At 42.6% G+C, this 15,428-nt stretch overlaps 1 protein-coding gene across 3 annotated transcripts; it reads right to left on the bottom strand.

Annotated features, from left to right (window-relative positions):
- Nucleotides 1–95: 95 nt before the first annotated feature.
- klhl43 (kelch-like family member 43) lies at nucleotides 96–14,871 on the bottom strand. 3 transcript variants are annotated; one of them, XM_086279130.1, is made up of 8 exons: nucleotides 14,688–14,871; nucleotides 7,565–7,696; nucleotides 7,157–7,477; nucleotides 6,629–6,777; nucleotides 4,810–5,156; nucleotides 3,761–4,060; nucleotides 3,386–3,561; nucleotides 96–3,070 (listed from the first exon to the last, which is right to left on the bottom strand). In XM_086279130.1, exons 3-8 carry the CDS (start codon nucleotides 7,468–7,470, stop codon nucleotides 2,275–2,277), a joined length of 2,082 nt encoding a protein of 693 aa, XP_086135256.1. In that variant the 5' UTR covers nucleotides 7,471–7,477; nucleotides 7,565–7,696; nucleotides 14,688–14,871; the 3' UTR covers nucleotides 96–2,274. The 3 variants fall into 3 exon arrangements, with proteins under 3 accessions (XP_086135256.1, XP_086135254.1, XP_086135257.1); XM_086279128.1 differs by having other exon boundaries at nucleotides 7,157–7,696; XM_086279131.1 differs by lacking the exon at nucleotides 14,688–14,871 and adding an exon at nucleotides 14,201–14,359 and having other exon boundaries at nucleotides 7,157–7,696.
- Between the last annotated feature and the right edge of the window lie 557 nt (nucleotides 14,872–15,428).

The raw sequence follows: 15,428 nt of genomic DNA, 5'->3' as shown, positions 1-15,428 counted from the left end.
TGTTTCCTGCACTGATTTTCTGCCGTTCGTGTCTCCACTTCTAACGTGACGTCTAAAAAAGAGAGTGTCCACAATAAACAACAGGCAGAGTCGACTTGTTTTGATCAGATTGTCTTTATTCAGTGAAACTCCACAGAAACCACCCAAACACATCTTCAGCCAATCAGATAAAGTGCAGGATGCAGAGTATTTATCTGTGAAAGTGCTCCACAGCTGCTGGAGTCTCACTGGTTCTGCACTTTGTCTTAGTTTCAGTTAAAACAGGTGAGCCGTGACACCACTTAATTCTTTATTTGTATATTTTTATCCTTTTATTCAGGTTTTTATGCTTTTTTTTTATGTTTTGGGGAAACTTAATTATTTAGTGTTGAAGCCAAGTTGCTTAACCTTTTTTATTTTTTTATATATATTTTTCCAGGCACTGCATCTGCATATTTTTTGTCTTTTTTGTTACGTTTAAGCTACACTACTTAAAATTAAATATTAAATAAATAAATCCTTGACTACATAATCGTTTGTTGCTGGTTTTCTTGAGTTGATCTTGAGTATTTCAAGTTTCCTGATGATAAATCGTCATATTTTTTGCAGTTTTTGTCAGTTTTTTTTCTCTCGCTGTAGCAGACACACACTCCTGCCATCACTCTCTCACACTCACACACACATTCACACTTGTTTTGACAGCCACGCGCTGGCTTAGAAACATCTTGGTGCACAACCTGCGGATTCACAGCGACGTTTGATCAAACCACCCCAGACACAGATAACCTTTTTTCCATCTATCCGTCCTTCATCATCCACCTGTCGCCTCTCTTCCTCCACCGGCTCCACCTTCCCATCCATCCGTTACCTTTTCTGTTTCCAATCCACCTTAAACCTCCTTTGGACCATGCAGTCTCCTATTTATTCTTTTTAAAACAGCTCGGGTGCTGTGGTTGTTTGCATCATCAGTAAGGCTCAGATTCTAACTTCATAAAAATGGAGGACACACGCACGTGGACAGAAATGTGTCTTTGAAGACGTTAAATTGGACAAATACAAGACTGGAACTTTGAACCTGAGTTTCAAATCAATCAGCTTACAATTTTTAAAACAATAAAATAGATTATAGCGTCTGAGCCCGTGATCTTATCTTTTGTTGTGTTTTGTTTGTATTTCACTACTTTTTGGATAAATAAAGTATTTCATCTTCTTATTCTTACATACATGCCCTGTCACTTGTACTGGATATTGCATGTTTTCATGTTAGCTGCCTATAATTGCAAGTTTAAATGTTTAAATCTTCAGTCAGATTGTCGATTTGAACGAAGTGAAACACTCTGGAGCCCATTTCTTACTGAACGTCCATCACAGGAAACGCTGACGTCGGTGCAGAGACACTTTTAGTTCACCTTAATCAGATCAGATATAAGTTGACATGCAGATGAATGGTGATGGCTCAAACTGTGGGAGCACCAGTGTGTGAACATGGGGAAGATGTGCGACTGTCGATCAGACGTCATTATATAAAAAACAAAAAAACAAAGACACGTGTATTTAACTCCTCGACGGTCTGTGGCCTCTGTCGTACCTGAAAGCAATGTCACCATAGCTGTTTTAATAATGTTTGCTGAGTATGCTCACTTCTGTTAATATGAACTTAATATGCATGATAAGTGTGACTTTACCATGTCTACATTCACATTTGAGTGTTTGAGTAAATGTTTTCTCAGATGTTTACATTTATTTTGTCATTTACTCAGCACTTGCGGCAGTTTAAAGGTATTTTTTGTAATTACCCTTTAATTAAACCTGTCACCAGCAGGGGGCAGCACTCTACTGATGTTTGTTGAGATTTTAATTGAGATGTTTTACTTTTGATCTTTCTTTTGATCTACCCCTATTTCCTCGACAGGCTTTGCCTTTTTCCTGACAGCCACAGTAAATACCTTTAAATTTATTAAATTAGTGGCTGGTTAAGCTACGCTGACTTGCTGCAGCACATCGTGTTATTACACAAAAATCTGGCCCGGCCCTAGTTTGCCTCTTACACACAGAACACAGATGCTTTGGACATAAAGTCATAGCAGCTTTTCAGAACTTTAGATCGTTTTTCAAAAAGGTTTGGAACTTTTTTAAAATGTAGAAATTTACAACATGTACCTTTAAGTTTATCTGTTTTGTTCTTAAATTGTGACGTTTACTAAACTTTTCAGAAAAGACATCAGACATGATCCAGATGTTGTCCTGAGGTTGACCCCCTCTGCTCTCCTCTGGTCTCTCTCCTCCTCGGTGTTCCTATGCGGTGGTGCTCTGTGATGAAGACATGCTGCTCTCTCTACTTCGGTTCTTGGCGACCTGCTGCTGGTCTTCGTTGCCCGGGGTGTTGCGGTGCTGCCGGCGCGGTGTTTGGCGATGCGGGAGCGTCAGGGTGCAACAGGAGACTCCAACCGTGGGCTCGGGAAGATCCTCGGCCATAGACCAGCTGTCTGTGGCCGGGTCGTATTTCTGCACGGCAGCCTTGTAGCGTTTCTCCGCTTCATTCCAGCCGCCCAGCAGGTACAGCTTTTCTGCCAGCGAGGACAGACCTGCAGTGCTCACACCAAGAGGCAGCGGGGCGGCCCGGCTCCATGATCCACTCTCAGGAGAGTAGACCTCCATTGACAGCACATCCACCCGCTCTCCACCGGGCCCCAGCTGGCTTCCTCCCACCACGTACACCTTCCCTCCAACGGTGGCGGAGCAGTGCCAGCCGCGGGGCGTCTCCATGGGAGGCTTCTCGGACCAGGTGTCGGTCTCCACGTTGTAGCACGCCACAGAGCGGGAGTAGGCGCAGTTGATGTAGCCACCGGTCACCAGGATGTCTCCGGAGGGCAGAGTGGCGCTGGCGTGGCAGCAGCGGGGCATCTCCATGGGGGCACGCATCTGCCAGGTGTTGGAGGAGGGCAGGTAGCTCTCGCTGGTGGCCAGGAGACCTTCCACGTTGCGCCCGCCAATGGCGAACAGTCGACCGCCGCTGGCAGCCAGGGAGAAGTGTGTGCGGCGCTGACGCATGCTGGCCAGGTGGAGCCAGGTGTTGAAGCGAGGGTCATATCTGATGTAGGGAAATGGATGAGGAGAGAGTCAGTTAAAGGCTCGTTCAGGGAAAAGTGGGGCTCTAATATATCTGATTAGGTAAAACCAAAGTAGCAGGGACGGGTTACTGATCTCAAGGTCCTGTTGATGTATTGGTTATAAATGTTTTTCCAGATGTTCTGCAGTAATATTCTTTTTATTGCTTTAATATTTTCTGAGACGTGATCTTCTATCAAAGTCACCATGATATAATCAAAGAGCAGCATTAACCCCCTTGTGAGCTTCACTACAGTCAGATATCTGAGAGCGTCCTGCTGGTTGTTCCTGCTCCCACCTGCTGAGGGTGCTGACGGCGTGTTTCGCCTGGTTTCGGGCGTCGTTCTGGTCCTCTCCTCCCGCCACATACAGAAAACCATCCATCACAGCCACGCACTGGTTGAAGCTCTTTGCTGGCAGCTGGGTGAGGTGACGCCAGGTGGCTCCTCCGTCACGAGGGTCCCTCCACAGCACCTAAATGCCAAGGTCAAAGGTCAGTTTGGCATTTTATTAGTTTTAACTGAATATAAAGAGTACAAAACTAGCAAATAAGTCCATCTCAGCCCCAGGATCAAACTACATGTCCTCTCACTCATATTTCCCCATTGAGGGACAATAAAGGATATTTCTGTTCTATTTTTATTCAGTATAGTCACACATTTTTAGCACCGACCTCTCGGCTCAGAGCTCTCTCGGTGAGAGACGGACGCCCTCCGACGATGAGCAGAGTCTGATGCCCGGCGCGGACCCGCGTGCGTCGGGACTGCAGGGTGTTTTGCTGGTAGGGCAGGAGGTGGTAGTTCATGGCGTCCACCAGCAGGCGGTGACACTGGGGGTCCTGCATCATGCGCGGCACAGGCTGGATCTGGCTCACCAGCTCGCTGGCCGGGATGGTCTCAAAGCGAACTTGCGACAGAAGCTCTCCGGCGTGAACCTGACGGGAGGCGTCAAAGTCGAGCCACTTCATGGCGAGCTGGAGGAGGAGATGACATCACTGGATATGAGAGATTTAAAGATTTAGCATAAACTCTCTCATTTTCCAGTCCTGCGGCGGCCATAGTTTTTCAGGAAACCCACATCTCCTGATTTCTGTTTGTCATGAAAAAGTTTTAAAATGTCTTGTTTTGGCACTTATGATTTAGGTTTAATTAATATGATTTGTGATAATAACTCACCGTTTGGATTCAGTATGTGTAATTTGTTGTGCTACTAAACCAGTCCGGAGATGGTACCAGTTTAATGTATCTACTGAGATATTCACAGACTCACATATGGTCCAGTTTATAAATAAAATCACTTCTTCTCAGCTGTTTGTCTATTTAAGTTTGTAATGCGGCTGAATATTAATAAACAGGCAAGGAGTTATACTTGGGGCCTTATGCTCACAGCCGACCTGCAGCTGACTGGTTTGGATTGATGGGTCTGTGCTGGGTTCTCAACAGCTGGTCTGGGGCCTGTTTTTAGTCCTGGATGAAAATAGAAGGAAGTCCCAGAGGGTCAGCGAGTTAACACTGCAAGTGTCAGGAGTCGCCTCCTAGAAGAGCCGGCACTACTTCTCACCTGAGAAGTTGATATTATTTTCCCCCAAATTCACAGTAAGAAGCATTTTAGTAGAATTTGGATTAAAATAAATTTAAGATTAAACCGCAGCTGTGATTAATTCGGCTGGATGTGCTGGAACGATGTTTTATTAACAAATAAACACGATGTTTGACCTCTGACCTTGAAGGCGGTGACCTCTGAAGGCAGCAGCAGTGAGTCGTCCTGCAGGAAGGCCGAGATCTGCTCCAGGGTCAGCTGGTTGAAGAGCGGTGTCTCTGCAAACTGCACAAAGTTCTCCAGCACAAAGCGGCGGGCGGCGTCGCACACAGGCAGGAGGGCGTAGGCGGCGGCGATGTTCCAGATGTAGACACAGGTCTGCACGTTGAGCTCGGCCAGCAGGAAGTCCACGCACATCTTGAGGAGCTGCGGGATCTGCAGGGTGGCGGCGGCGGACACGGTGCAGCTGATGGTGTACAGGGACATGTGGACGCGACCCAGGTAGGCGAAGGTGATGACATTGGCCAGACCTGCAGATGGGGAGTCACCACATAAACTGAAGAACTTAAGAAAGTTGTTTAGATAAGGAGTGTCATGCATCGGTAGGAGCAATGGATAACTGTTTTATTTAACTGTTTTATTTTAACATTTTATTGCCATTTATACTTGAAAAAACTGATTTTTTTCTGCTTCATAGGATGTAAATCCAATCCAATTTTATTTATAAAGCACTTTAAAATACCCAGCACAGGAACAAAGTGCTGTACAGAAAATAAGTTAAAACAATAGAATAACAGAAAACAGCAAAATAAATAAATAAAAAACATAAAATTAAAACATAAAATTAAAACAGCCCTATGTTAAAACAAAAACAAGATAAAACAGCATCGAATCACCTAAAAACAACTAAAATAAAAAACCAACATCTCACGTGGTGTCAAAGGCCAGGGTAAAGAGGTGGGTTTTCAAGAGTGACTTAAAAACAGGTAAAGAAGTGGCCTGTCTAATCTCTAAAGGAAGCTCGTTCCACAGTTTGGGAGCTGCTACAGCAAAAGCACGATCTCCTCTAAGTTTACGCCCAGTCCTGGGTATCTTCAGGAGCAGCTGATCAGCTGACCTGAGAGAGCGGGTGGGTGTATAAGGCTGTAGCAGCTCAGAGAGATAAGATGGAGCTAGGCCATGGAGAGCTTTAAAAGTAAATAAAAGAATTTTAAAATGAATCCTAAAAGAAACGGGCAGCCAGTGAAGTGAAGCTAAAACAGGGGAAATGTGCTCAAACTTTCGAGTGCCTGTTAAAAGACGAGCTGCGGCATTTTGCACCCTCTGTAGATGACTAATATATAATGCACTGACCCCAATATAAAGTGCATTACAGTAATCCAGCCGAGTGCTAACAAAGGCGTGGATCACTGTCTCAAAGTGCTGCCGTGAAAGAATTGGCTTTATTTTTGCCAGCTGCCTGAGGTGAAAGAAGCTAGATTTTACCACTGCCTTAATTTGATTATCAAACTTCAGATCACAGTCCACTTTGACCCCCAGGTTTGTGACAGTTGGCTCAACATACTGTGCCAGGGAATCTACATACACATTGGGGGTCTCAGTGGAGCTACCAAAAACCATCACCTCTGTCTTTTTATCATTGAATTTTAAAAAGTTAACAGACATCCAAGCCTTAATGTCATCGAGACACTGAAGTAATGGCTGTGTAAGGTATCTGCCTAAATAGTCTGCAGCACGACATGATTCAACAAAAACATCTAAAAGACAGAAAACTATTAACACGCACTCTCTTTTTTTAAGATGTTATTGCTGTAGCATCGGTATAAGAGATGCTGTGATTGGCCATTGTAACAAACTTGGAGGAAGAAGCTGTACATTTGGCCTGGTAACCGTCATGAGGTGCATGAAGTCTGTGGCCAAAGGAGTTTGACTTATGTTGTAAGCTTTATTTGAAGGTTACATGTAAGAATCTAAGCTTTGTCTTAACATGAATTGAACCTACCAAGAGGCGAAAGGGAGGGGAGCTCGAGGCGCTTCATGCTGGGGTCTTTGGCCAGAATCTCCCTGAAGTACTGACTGACTGAGGAGATCACCAGTTTGTGGACATCAAAGGCTTTTGTCTTACAAGCCAACTCCAGATCAGTCAGGAACCTGGGAGGAACAAAGAAGAAGAAAGCTCTAATAAAACTCTAAACTGGTCATTTTCCCAGGTTGTATCGTTCCATAACTGAATTACTGATGTGTTTAATTGAAAGATTCATTAAATGTGTGGGTTTTGCAATGCACTCAATCATAGCTGTAGCCTAAGAAGGTTATATTGTATCATGCTGTTTTGGCGCGTACTGTAAAGTGCCAATAAAAGTTTTTCAGTTCCTTGAAATTTTATTGATGAAATTCTGCCTGAATCTTGAAATTACCCTTGTGTGCCTCAGCAGCCTGTAAACTTAAATTATTGCACAAAAACATATATTACTCTATCACTAACTGAAAGTGTTTTACAGTGTGATGCAGCAGTCAGCATCAAACTAACTTCTCCTGGCGCATCTTGCTGAGCTCCTCCAGCAGGGCGTTGCCGTGCAGGGGTCGCGTGAGCTCGCTGCCCAGGCCGAGGCCTCTCTCTCCGGGCTTGATGACGGGCGGCGGCAGGGGTAGGTTGAGGCTGTTCAGCTGAGCGATGTCCAGAGCTGCCATCTGCTCAATCTTCTTCACCCCGCTCTCCATCACCACAACACCGTCGCCACGGTTCTCCACTTTCAAGGTGGCTGAAACGGCCTCCATGGCGACCTGAGAGATGGTTTCCACGGCAGCCTTCTTCGGACGGGAGGCCTTCTTCTTGGGAGGCATCGTTGGACTGTGGGCGATGTGTTTTTTTTCTTTGTTTTAGTCGATCTTTACTTTAATGACTGAGTTTATTAAATTCACCCACTGAGTAACTTACTTTTACAATAAAATGTACAAACGAGTTGGTTTGATCTTCTTTAGGGGAAAATAAGTGTTCAGTGAAGCAGCCTTGGATCAGTGTTGATAGCTGGGTAGGTTGGTGGTTTCACTCTAACACAGCACACAGCACCTGGAAGAAAACAGAAGCAGAAATTTGGAGTTCACCAACTTGTCCAAGTACTTTGATGTTCAGCCTGGGGGAGCTGATGACCGACCCAACAACCGTCCAGTTGGTCAATGACCAACTTTGCCTCCTGGGCCACAGCTGACCACAGGTTTACAGGAGCTGCTCTTCCCAGGTGCTCTCAAATTCAAGTGCTGACCAGGCCTCAATTTGCTTAGCAAGGAAAACAGCCCTCAGGTCCCTCCCTCACTACCTCGGCAAACACTTTGCCGATCAGCTTTTGGATTATGGTCATTATCAGAGTCGGAATGGATGATCACCTGGGATACACTCATTCACTAACAACCAATCAAATCCACCCCTCAGTCTTCACATTTAGTTTTAAAATGGTGACTCAGCTTGAAGCTTCATGATGTGATTTCCCTCTCTGGTGTAAACAGTCCTGTTACATCATCCCAGTTTCCTTTATAGTTATTGTTATCTGGTATTTCCAGTATTTTATTCTCATACATTTTTTTCATTATTGCTGAAATTTTGTTTAACATCGCAGTTTTTATATTTTGTACATATTGACGAAGCACTTTGGATCCACTTCTTACATTTTCTGTTTACAGTATCACAAAATCCACGAGCTTTTCAAAAGTCTCTGTATTATGGTGACTTCAGAATCACTCCCCGCCTACTGACAGATGACCAGTACTCTGACACAACACAACAAACACCGACTGATCATCAGAACCTTTTCCAAATCCCGCAGAGGCTCGCCCGAGGACAAACTCCACGTCTGTAGCTGTGAATGACAGCTGCATGTGTCCTGAGGCTCGGCTCGGGGCGGTGTTTGCGGTTTATAGTGGCCCACTGTTGCACATCACACGCTCCGTATTTCACTCACAAAGCGACTGGGGAATCTTAGTCACGCTCGCAATGAGTCGAGCTCTACAAACTGCCAGAGCAGTGAGGTGACCGAGAGGAGGCGATACATGGATGTTAGAGGGTGTCTGAAATAAACAAAGAGTAGAAATGTTGCATAGGGGACGTCCTGCATATGCTGAAAGCATATAGGTTCAGTTGTGCATGAAGGATGGAGGGTGTCGTCTTGTCTTTTCAGCTGAAAACAGTAACATCTTGTATATTATATGCATAAATGTATTTGTGCAACTGGTCTGGGATATTGTTTACAAACAATTTTCACTGAAAGCTTTCGGATTCTACTTATTCTGGTTTGGTTGGTTATATATCTTAAATCAGGGATGACAAACTCATTTTACATCGTGGGCCGGACTCTCCCCTTTCTGTCAGTGTAAAGAAGTTTGACTGCACATTTAATCTCTGAGAATAATATAAGAATAAGAAGTGCAATATCAACAGCACATCTCAGTTTTTCTGCACGATAAAGAAAAGCTGCTCTGGTAAAACAAAAAATGTATCTGCACGGAGCTTTGGGCCAAAATTGTAAGAAATAAATGTGAAATGAGAACTGATTATTTCTACTGTAGATAGTAAAAAAAAACAACCAAAACCCAGGAACTTTTACATCATTTAGTCATTTATCTATTACTTAATAACGTTGGTGTAGTATGAACATCCATTGGGAGAAAAAGCTATAAAAGAAAATATTAGCAATCTTTACTGCAAAGAATCTGTCTGTTTGTGTCTTTTGTCTTTGTGTGGCACTGTTTGGTTCACACTGACAAACACATCCTTCTCTGACGATGCAGGACAAACAACAAATTTCAAATCTTTTAATAAAAACTCCTCATCTGAAACTCGGCGTGTCTGCTTTGTGCTTTATATGCAGCTATTTTCTACATCAGCTGCTGCACTTGTGCGCGATGCAGTGAATGAGCGAAGGTCACGATGACACGGTTATAAATGTTAGTGACACAAACGCAGAGGCCTCCCTGCTCTGTTTGCAGAGTTTTAAAGTGTTGTGGACATGCAGCGATAAACAGAGACGGTGATCTTTGTTCTTGGCTCACAGTTTGTTGATAACGAGCTCTGCCAGTTATAAAACCACACAGCCTTGGAAATAGCAGCTTTGCCCTTGTTGTCATTCCAGAACATGTTCAGTAAGTCCGCATTTCCTTTGTTTAGTGAAGAACTGGGCACAAGTGTAGATTTCAGGAGGGATAAACCATTAAAGCATTAAGAAGCAGAATTTGTCATTTTTGGTGTAACTGTTGCTCTCTTAGCAAAATAATCTGCAAAACTTATGAACGTGTGCTTGCACAACGACTGGACGTAGTAAGGTTTAATATGTTAAAATATATGAGCTTATTTCTAACATGTTATTAATGTGATTTAAGCTTTTTTAGATGGTGTAAATTAATGATGTTGTCTCTCTGCCTCCGTTATGTTTCTCATGCTTCCTTTGCTGCAGAATGTGGCTGATCTAAATCGTTAACAACATCCTCTGATGCGACCACCAGTGTTACTGTATCTGTAATCTGATGCTGTCAAACCTCTCAGCTCATCAAAAAGACGGCTCGGTTAACTTCTAGCCTCATGGAAAAAGTATTCCTACACCCACAACTCAAACATAACTGCAGTGAAACCACCGAGACCACAGACGTGATTCACCGCTCTTTCCACCCTCCTCCCTTAAATAGCGCCTTTGGGCTCCACATAAGGACGGGCAATGGTGGGAGATGGGATAGTACAGGACGGAGCAGCAGCTGTTGTTGGTGTCATATGAAGAGGAGGAGCTCAGAGTTACAAATGGTCACTTGGAGTGTTGCAATCCCTCCTGAAACAGTTGAAACAGTAGCGTTTAGCCAACTGCTAAGCTGCTGTATAACCTCATACATCAGAAGAAGAAGAGTGAAATCACTCCACAGACTTTCGGATCTGTGAGTCTATACAGGGTTTCTGTGACTGTGACCTTGGCCGCTCCCCTTCAGTTTGATGGTAACAGCAACGCAGAGCCATTAAAACATGAAGCATCAGCAGAGATATGAAGACAAAACCAAACGTAAATGTAGAAAATTGAAAATTTACAGCCTGATCTTAAAAGATATGCAAACTTTTACTTATAGAAATTTCAAATAAAGTAAGAATTTCTTTTTCAGTCCCATAAAAATCGCATAAACATGGCACAGAGGCCCCAAGGGGTGCACGATGAAGTGAGATTAGTGGCTCAGCGGGCTATTTCAAGCTTAAAGTCAGAGTTTTCAGTGTCTTTGTGCCTGGCTAAATCACAGCAGTAACATATGCTGAACACAGAACCTGGTCAAGAGCAGGTTATGTTCACAGTTTAAAATCGTCTGACAGACCCAGGTATTCACTAATTCTTTTATTTAAAGCATGATGTAAGTGCAATACAGATTCTTCAAGCTGGTAATCGGAATATTGATTAAACCCAAACTGAGTGCGAGTCTCTGTCACACTGCTGCAGCTGCCAGAGCACAGAACACACACCAGGAATACCTACTTCTGTATCTGCTGGCAAACTAAAGCGATTTCCACGTCTCCTTATCAGAGCTCTAAGTCTCAGATATAAACAGCAGCACTGAGGGCGCACTCTGCCATAACATAAATAAACAATAAAATGTTTATTTTACCGCTCAGTGCGATAAATCACCAGATTTAACCATTTTCTGTGACTTAATCTCTTTTTGCAACGACTATGCATTTTAATGATTTTTATCACCATTTTATTATTATGATCATGTGATAATGGAAGCCTAACAGGGAGAGCTGATAAGCACCGTCATACCTGTTAACTCCAGCTGGGATTTCAGGTTTTGTCAGTTAACACAAGGAAAGTCTGTCTTATAGCATACCATGGTTCATTAATTCTAATTAGCAAAGGTGACAATGCAACAGCTGGTTACTGCGTCCCAACAGCTGTCAGTGAAGGTGGCCACGCCCCTCAGAGAGAAACTATCCACAGAAAACTGTAAGCAGGTTTATTCCTGCTGTGAAGCTGGATGTTTTAACCTGGAGGTTTATGGGGACTCAGTTTAGGAGCAAGCCTCAAGTGGCCGTAAGAGGAACTGCAGTTTTTTTTTATCACATTCAGGCTAATCAACGCCTGCTATTTAGCTAAATCTGATTAAGCACCTTTTTCTTGGTTTACACAATTTTATGCTCATGGTTGAACACCGGACAGTTTTTGTTCTTCCTCATAAGACAAAGCCTACATCCTAAATCCTAAAGGGAAAAAACGTCCACCGGTATTTTAACCTAACTAGTTTAGAAGAGTAGCTTCAGTCTCTGCAGGCTACTGAATTTCATTCCCTTTCAAAAGTTAAACACAGTGTAGTTATTTATACATTTGTCTACCATATGAAAGATCCCCACTTCAGTCCATGGAGGATACACAAATCCCTTTGAGGTTGAATCAGGAAAGGAAAATCAGCCAAATCCTCTGTGGTGACTCCATTGAAAGAGGAAGCAGCTGAAAGTAGCCTAGCTTAAATGTTGAAGCATTACTTAAATGCATGTTTTACAAGTGTAATTTACTAAATGTGGCCTGTCACAAATATTAATAAGCCCACTCTCTTTCATATAAATGCATCTGGAATAAAAAAAAAGCCACTAGCTGACGCTGTGCTCTCGTAGTTTAAACATAAATAAATCCATCTATCATTTCCTTTAACATGTAACATCTTTAAAATCAAGATTTCAGACAAACTTGCTAACGAAGTGATTCAGTGCTGTGAAAATAATCTTTGCTCTGTGTGGGTCAGCTGTCACAAATATCTGGGACCAAGGTTAGAGGTGTGAGCAGCTGCTCCGTCATCCACCGTACTGGGAACCAGACCTCCACCCCCAGCTCCAACCACCAACAACAACAAATATACCTCTTTCAAAACAACAAGATTGAGCATTAATCAGTTTGAGTTCAGGTGTTATCACAAAAACTGTGAGAAGATCCTGCCTCCTGTGGTTAAATAAAAGCTCTGGACTAAAGCGGATCAGCCCATATGTGTAATAGATTACTCTGAAAGTTATTAATGTAAACATGCAGCCGAACACAAATAGAGTTCAGTTTGAATCGCTGCCAGTGATCACATGATCCATCTGTGGGCTGATTATTTTCTTATTTACAAACATAAACATTTTTAACATTGTTGCCCATTTCAGCTTCAGCTCTGCTTTTCTTTGAATTTGATTATTGAAGTTATGGAGCTGTAATGAGCCTCACAGTTTCTTCTCTGCAGTCTAATAGATGTTTGTTTGTGTCTGGTGGAAAAGAAAAATACATCTTAAATGATGTTGAAAACACTTTTTAACTGTATTAATTTGCTGTTGCCACACGTGCTTTTTCACCTGAAGAAATAGGAACTATTTTACTGTGAAATACAAGGAGGAGGCTGGTAATCTAAGCACTGGAGGTCCAGCTTCAGCTCTGAAATTTTATTTTTAAACCTTGAGCTCTGTGCTCCTGTGAAGCTGCTCTGAGTGTGTCGCACTTCTCAAAGAAGCACAAATTTTGTCCAATAATTGTCACTCTGCAGAAAACGAGAAACGTGTTAAACGTGTAAGAGCTGCACAACACAAGCGCAGTCTACAGATTCTGATTTTCCGAGTGTGTTTATTGTTCCTTTTTGTTGTTTTTAAACTTGATTAGAGATGTGTTTTCAATCAGCAGTGATTCAGGAGTGAAAAACTACTTATGAGAGGGAAAAAAAACTCTAATGTGCCAATTTAAAAAAAACAACAACTATGTATTAAGTGTGAATTTATCTGCTGCCCTTTGTGACTGGATCACAGTGTGGGAGGTTTAGGAGACGGAGAGCACCTGTCGATGAGGAGGAGCAGCAGCACTCCTCACATCCACAGTGAACACACACAATTATTCTCTCTGGCATAAAGAGCAGCTTAAGTCAGCAAACTTTCATTTATTAAAGTATAATTTTGAATTAATAACTTATATAATTCATATATAAATGCTCTGATTATTTGCTGTTTGATGCTCAGCAGGAAGTGACTGATTTTAGAGCAATTTCACCGATCAGCTGCTTGCTATAGTCTGAAACATCGGCGTTATTTACAGAGTTAAAACTGGTCGTTGATATTGTTTCCACGGACAGAAATAGAAAGCCATCTGATTCATACCTGAATTGTTTGGGAACAACCGTCACACACAGTCTTCTCCATAGTGTGCGTGGAGAGGATATCCCTAATCTGGATTACACATAAACAACACCTTTATACAGACATCTACAGTGTCTGTGTGTAAATTCTGCCTCATTTGTTGCCGGGTAAACCTATTTATCTGGTCTCTCACAGCCTTCAGCTCTCATGTGCGAATTATAAATATTGATGTGAGAATTTCACACGTTTGTTCTTCTTCTTACAAGCTAGAATCTTCTGTTTGTTTCACTTTGTTTGAAATCTTGATCACAAATTTGCCCGTGCTGGAAAATCCAATCAAACTTTTTAAACCAAGAGTCTCAAGAAAAGGCGATCAGCTCGATGTAGAAATGGTTGCATTTATAACATTCATCGTTAAATAAAGAAATTAGTCAATAGAGAAAAGATTCAAAGCTGCTGAGGTCTTACCTGAGCTACAGAGACAGGTGGGCTCATGCTGTTTTCATGCTTGGGCTCCACAACCAACTACAGGCTCACATACTGTGACAGTAATAATAACCCATAATAACTGTGTGCTATACTTTGTGCTATACTGCGTTTATGTCACCTGTACCTGTGCAGCATAAATCCACACGACACAACAGCAGCTCCCGGCTTCTATCACCTGGCTGCATTCCTCTGCTTATCTCATACGGGTATTTATAGAAGCTGACCAGCACTACAGGCGTGTGTGTGTGTGTGCTCTAACACCCCCTGCGGTACAGTAATATTCCAGCAGCAGCTTCTTCACATTGTTTCCACTCAACAGTTAAATATAAAGATTAGAATAAATTCTAGTTTTTATGATAATAGCATAATTTCATATTGAGATAATTTCATATGTGTTTTGTTTTTATTTCACTTTAATAAAATCTCCTCAACATGCTGTTAAGCATTGAAATTAAATGTATTTTACCTCTTTCTCTGGCCTCGCTCTTGCTCTTCTTCTCTTCCTTTTCGTCTTCTTTCACCGTCTTTCTTTGTTCTGGGTGGTTGTTCACTCACAGGTTCCTCTTAGCTCCGTCCCTCTGTCCTCTGTCCATCTGCAGCAGTGCTGTGTGTGTGTGTATGTGACTGTTTGTGTGTCAGTATCAGGGTCCCCAACAAAGCTGTAACGTATGATTCAACCCCCCCTCAGACCCTCCTCTTTCGTTTCCCTTCTCCAGCATCCACCTCCATTTCCAAATACAGGCACCCCCTCATCACCCCTCCCCTCCTAGAATAGAATCCATAACAGGCCTGCTCTCTTCTCACCACCCTCCCTCCTTTGGGACCTCAGGGTGTCAGGTGTTAAACTTGGCTTCTCTCTTGTGTGTCTGTTTTCTTTGTTAGTTTGTTGCTCAGCTTTTTCACACCAGCAAACAGGGTTAGCATGGCTCAATAGTTATTTTATGATTACTGCAAACATTAAGTTGTCTAGTGTTTAGTGGATAGTAATAAATGTGCCTGGAATTTAAATGCAACAAAAACTGACAACTGGAGTCATGCACAGAATTGACATCATATAAAAATATCACCTGTGTTGTCTCACGTAAACATGCACTCAATAAATATCAGCAATTCAAATCCAAACAAACCAGACAGCTACAGGTTTGTGATTCCTGATGAGATGCTTGGATAATGCAGTGGTTCACATATCACATAGCAAGCAAATGAC

The sequence above is a fragment of the Aulonocara sp. 'chitande type north' Nkhata Bay genome, linkage group LG22, assembly GCF_057382095.1.
Source record: "Aulonocara sp. 'chitande type north' Nkhata Bay isolate Kocher_YH1m ecotype deep benthic linkage group LG22, A_spYH_male_GT1.1, whole genome shotgun sequence".
Classification (NCBI taxonomy): Eukaryota; Metazoa; Chordata; class Actinopteri; order Cichliformes; family Cichlidae; genus Aulonocara; species Aulonocara sp. 'chitande type north' Nkhata Bay.
The sequence above is the reverse complement of the archived record's forward strand: the minus strand, read 5'-3'. Positions and strand labels throughout refer to the sequence as shown.

What these genes read in the sequence shown, in the direction of transcription:
- klhl43 (XM_086279128.1), bottom strand. Translation starts at nt 7,470, where the DNA reads ATGCCTCCCAAGAAGAAGGCCTCCCGTCCGAAGAAGGCTGCCGTGGAA. An exon ending in CAGAGGTCACCGCCTTCAAG is followed by an intron (nt 4,061 to 4,809) that starts GTCAGAGGTCAA and finishes CTCCTCCTCCAG; the next exon opens with CTCGCCATGAAGTGGCTCGA. An exon ending in GCCGTCAGCACCCTCAGCAG is followed by an intron (nt 3,071 to 3,385) that starts GTGGGAGCAGGA and finishes TCCCTACATCAG; the next exon opens with ATATGACCCTCGCTTCAACA.